This window comes from Carya illinoinensis, chromosome 6 (genome assembly GCF_018687715.1).
Source record: "Carya illinoinensis cultivar Pawnee chromosome 6, C.illinoinensisPawnee_v1, whole genome shotgun sequence".
Lineage (NCBI taxonomy): Eukaryota > Viridiplantae > Streptophyta > Magnoliopsida > Fagales > Juglandaceae > Carya > Carya illinoinensis.
The window spans coordinates 31,594,054-31,599,227 of record NC_056757.1 but is presented as its reverse complement, the minus strand read 5'-3'; the positions used below and the strand labels follow the sequence as shown (position 1 = coordinate 31,599,227).

Below are 5,174 nucleotides of genomic sequence, written 5' to 3'. Positions count from 1 at the left end.
TCATCAATTTGAAAATTTTTTGAGGAACAATTTTATGAAGAACATGTAAATCTCACAAATCTCAAATTAATGTTGGTTCTCCATCGTTTACAAACAAAACCCTAAAACACAAAAATCCCTAAACACCCATTGTTTACAAACGAAACCCAACAATCCAACACTCATAATCAAACTGAAATTTACTCCATGACTAAGACAGAGTAGAGAAAGAGAGAAAGGACTATACTAATAGCAACGACATTTGAGAGAGATAGAGAGGGCAAAAGTGTCACCGGTGGCAATGAACAATGTGGTCCTGTGGATACATATGACGGCGACCTCTCACTGGCGACAATGAAGGATGGCTCGTGGCTCTTGCTAGGGTTTTGACTTCGAGAGACGAAAGAGAAGGAACAAGGCAGAGACAATGACTTGGCCACTTCAGATTTGAGAGACACTTGGAAAAAATGAGAGGACTCGAGAGTCTTCTTTAGAGTCTAGGTAGTAAGAACAGGAATGACAATGTTTTTTTTTTTTTTTTAAAGGATCAAATTACAAATACTCGAGTAATAAAACAGGATCCGTAACTGGATCCGGGTTTCATTAACTGCCTGAGTGTAATCCGAGCGGATAACCGCACGATTCACCCAGATTCTGAGTTTTGGACTAGACCAGAAAAAAATCCGGCCCGCTCCAACACCCCTAGCAGCTACATTAATATCTAGTTTGGTTTTGTGCTTCTGCAGTCAACCAGTACTGGTTTCCGTCCAAGTACAGGGAAGTTGGGCGGAGCTCTCATGAGGCATGGTGCAGACATTAATGTCGACGGGCAACAGGCGGTATTGAATGTCAAGCTCAAGGAAAATCTTAACCATCTCTTCAACCAAAAGGGATCTCCTTACCCACCTTTCTCCCATGTCTTGGTGGCTCATTCTGTGTGTCAGCCATACAGCTAACTTCACTCTGTTTAACTCTATCACGTCAATGAATACAAACATGGGTGAAGGATACCAGTGCTCGTTCTTGTCCTCAATATAACTGCAATGACATCCACAAAAGGAGAAAATGGTAGACAAATTAGAAACTTATATATGGACAGATATATGTAGACGTTGTGCAGCTAGCTAGATGATATCTTAATTCTTGCACATACCTTATAATTCTGTGTTTAATGATTGCAATCTTCTCTGTCGGAGTTGATATATGGATGCAGAATTCAACAGCATCTCCCATGTCAGGGCTGCGATAGAAGTTATTGATAGGCTTAGTAGAAAGAACACTGTTCGGGAAAAGAACCTTCGTGTTGTCGTCTCTCAGAAATTTAGTAGTTAAGATGTTCATTTCTTCTACAACCATCTGAAATTTTAAAGAATGGATTACTTCCCCCACGGTATGAATTGAAAGGCAAAAACATGCAAAAATATAAACATTTCAAATATGGAAAGTTACCTGAACTCCTTCAATCTCACACCTGTCTCCCACATCAAACGGGTGCATTACAAATATGAAGATGATTGCTTCAAACACCGTCTTGCAGGTGTTCCCAAAAATAAATGCAACAAGGAAGAGCTGAGAGCTTAGAAAGACAAGAAATCTGGTGGTGGCGATTCCCAGAATCAGAAGCCAAATAACAAACACAACAAGGCCAACTATCACGTTCACAATACGATTAAGTATTTTCACGGCTGTTTTGGTATCATTCAACGTCAAAGCGAGTGCTCTCCGCTCTCGGAACACATTGACCTGGAATTATATGCATTTCATCCCATTATAACCACCGAGTAACACACAACTGTCAAATCATGATGACATTTCATAGAAGTGCATCCACATAATGTGAAAATAGTACAATATTTGAAGAACTATGACTCATTTGCATGAAATCCCTCTTTGCAAGTGCCAATGATGGAGTGCTCACATGAGACAAAATCATCATAAATGTGCAAAATATTAATGAGTTATAGATTATAATTAAGATATCGAGCATTTGCGGTTTCACATTTGATTTTGGGCACTTTCAAACTCTTAAGTAACTATGTTTGGATTGAGTTCACTGGTACTTGAACCTTGATCGAAATGTAAAATATAGTAATATATTTGCACCAACTTGCATGCATAGAATTTAAAGATTGTAAAGCATGCTGCTTCTAACTTATCCAGTAATGAGAAAATGGGGAAAATTTTAAAGCGAAGCCATTTGTTGCCCAGTCCTTACCACCCAGTTCATCAAGGATGATTTGCTGATTCTCCTGGTCTCATGGGCTCCTTCAAAGAGACCCATGGTCTTTAAAGCCTCATCTTCTCGCAAGAATCGCATCAAATCTTCCAAGTAGATGTACCTGACAAAGAGAATGTTAATGGAGATTGATTATTTGTTAAGTGAACAAGAAAAACTACAACCACTCAGTGACAAAACCAGTGAACGGGACTGAACTGGTGGGTTTGGTTCGGTTTGGTACCGGTTTTATTTTTCTTAAAACCACTTAAAATCGGTCTGGTTTTCATTTTTCTTTTTTTTTAAAACTAGACCGAACCGATTCATACATATTTTAATTTTTTATATTGTATATAATTTTTATATATAATATATAATTATATATAAAACAGTTTTATATTATATGATAAATTACTAATTGATATAATATTAAATTTTAATATATTATATCATTATAGTTTATTGTATTAATAATTATACTAATACTATATCACTATATATTATAATAAACTATAATATATCACTATATTATATATTATAATATACTACAATATATTATTATTATAGTATTATATAATATATAATATTGTCTATTAAAACTGGAAAATGAGGCCAAACCGGACTGAAAACGGGTAAAATTGGAGTATTCGAATAACCGGTGAATATTGATTTTAAAAAATATAAAACTGGTATATGCCACTTCCGCCGGCCTAAATTTTGTTCAAAACCCGACCAGTTACACCCCTTGTCAATAAGATTACATGTACAACGGAAAGTTGATCAGTATCAATCCTTTTCATGATAAACAAGACAGAAATATTTGATCAACAAGCAGGACAGCTAAAAGCTTTGTTAAAATAAGCCCTAGCATTAAAAGAATGGTTTAAAAAATTGGATATTCATGATCCGGTCTGAATGAAGACGTAAAAAGCTCAAGAAAAACCAGAGGTTAAAAATCAAACAAAAACTTACTTGGCCCCATGTTTGGCAACAATCTGAAATATCTTCTTGGCTGCAGCTTTCGCCTCCGGCTCACTCCAAATATGTGTATTAGACTCGTCCTTGTTCGTGGCATTCAATATCTGTCCATCCAGGGTGGTAAGAGTCTCATTCCGAACAATCTTCATCAACTTCTTCATATTCCAAGCTGACACATTCTTCGGATTCAACATATGCAGGTGTTCAATGCTTATTCCATGATCATCTCCCCTCTTGGACATTGCCTTCTCATTTTTCACTCCAGGGGTCCTCTGCAGAAGTCCACTACTCCCTATAATCTTTCCATTCTTTGGAGGGGGGAAAGCAGTTCCCTTGAGATCAGAGGGCATAGCACCACCAGCATTCAGTAACTTATTGACCTCATCAGAAATCCTAGCCTCCTCCTCCTCCTCCTCTGCATTTCGAATCTCAATCAATGGCGGCCCCGAAAGCGTCTCAATCACATACTGAATAAACAAAGACTCCTGAATCCTATCAAAATAGGTACTAACATGAAAAGAAGAAGCCAGAACTTTCACCATAAGGGTCTTCACCAACCAAGCCAAGGTACCCACCAACAAACACACAAGCACCTTAGTCACATACTTAAGCTTATCACTCTTGGTCTCTCTCTCAACCTTCTTATCAAAAAGAAAATGCCAAGCTAGCAAAACAAGCCCTAACCACAGACAATTCTGCACGGCCTTTCGTACACCATATACAAAATAAAGAACCCTTTTACGTAAAACGAAACTCCTTTCTACAAAGAACACTACGATCCGAATCCCCCACCCAGACACCAACCTCCCACAGATCAAGACCAATATCAGAACTTGCCATTTCCACAGTTTGAGCTTCCACAAATGCTTCTCTTTCAGATAATGAATAAAAAGAGAGCAGATAAAAAAGGCGATTATCACAATCAAACTCACAAATTGCAAGATAGTCAAAGTGCTCAACTTCATCTTCCTGTAATCGTCCGGAAAGTCCTCCCATAACGGATCGTCTTCATCGTCGTCCAACGCCTTCGGAAGTAAACCAGACCGAAGCTGTCCCGACCAGGGAACCCGGTCTGACCGCCTCTCTGGCTCTTCATATTGGTCCATCATCCGCGACTTCGTCTTTGCTGATCTCGACAAGCTCGACCTTCTCTGAAACGATGTGTTTGATGTACACCTCACCACCTCTGCACCTTCAGACATACTGCTGCGACATCGTTCCGCTTGTTGCGGCGGCTGTTGTTGCTCTCCATCAAGAGAGCTTTCCTTTTGACGAAGTCGCACAGAACCGCCTGCGTACTCTTTATTGTTTGAATCTCCCTCGTCGATTTTCACGACGACTTCTCCGCGGTCGGATGGCTTAACTGCCCTCATGATTGCTGCTGATCGTTGAGATTGCACTGGCCGGTCGAAAAGAATGAGTAGATATTCGTGGGCAAAGTCGTCAGAGCCACCACCAGCAGATATGTTCCTTGAATAACTATGTATTTGAAGGATTTTTCTGGAGAGACATCCACATCTCTATCTTTCTCTCTCACCAAATTTGTTGTACACGCTCAATTTCCAATAAGAAATTATGGTATTTCTCAAACAACTTATATGGAATGCGGAATAAGATTATCTTTGTTGGCTTATATAATGCTCAATTCTAAGCAAGCCAGGCGTGTTAAATCCTCTAAAAACCCACTACCAAGTTGAAGTTAATGCTCGAAATAGTTCTCTCTCTCTCAATGGAAAAGATTAGACGAGATGGTAATGGTATTAATAATGGCTTAGAATGGATAGCTGGGATTTATTTACAGGTCATTTGGTGACCCCAATAATCCAACTTATAGATCTAAGATCTTGATTTTTGATTAATATTATATACAGTCGAAAATTATGCATCGTGGTGTAATCATTTTAAAATAATATGCAAGTTTATTTATATTTAATTATTTTTTTAAATAATTACACAATATTTACCTTGTAAATATCATTTATGAGTGATTGAAGGGCCTCCA

The 5,174-nt window shown here is 38.3% G+C and overlaps 1 protein-coding gene across 1 annotated transcript; it reads right to left on the bottom strand.

Moving 5' to 3' along the window:
- LOC122314168 (mechanosensitive ion channel protein 8-like) lies at nt 1–4,884 on the bottom strand. The gene is made up of 5 exons (XM_043129581.1): nt 3,167–4,884; nt 2,195–2,318; nt 1,429–1,722; nt 1,133–1,335; nt 1–1,017 (listed from the first exon to the last, which is right to left on the bottom strand). Exons 1-5 carry the CDS (start codon nt 4,543–4,545, stop codon nt 726–728), a joined length of 2,292 nt encoding a protein of 763 aa, XP_042985515.1. The 5' UTR covers nt 4,546–4,884; the 3' UTR covers nt 1–725.
- Nucleotides 4,885–5,174: the final 290 nt, after the last annotated feature.

Excerpts from the sequence above, each read along its gene's own strand:
- LOC122314168 (XM_043129581.1), bottom strand. The coding sequence starts at position 4,545 with ATGAGGGCAGTTAAGCCATCCGACCGCGGAGAAGTCGTCGTGAAAATC. Across the intron at positions 2,319-3,166 it reads GTTGCCAAACATGGGGCCAA|GTACATCTACTTGGAAGATT; the intron begins GTAAGTTTTTGT and ends TCTCTTTGTCAG. Across the intron at positions 1,018-1,132 it reads ATTAAACACAGAATTATAAG|TTATATTGAGGACAAGAACG; the intron begins GTATGTGCAAGA and ends ATGTCATTGCAG.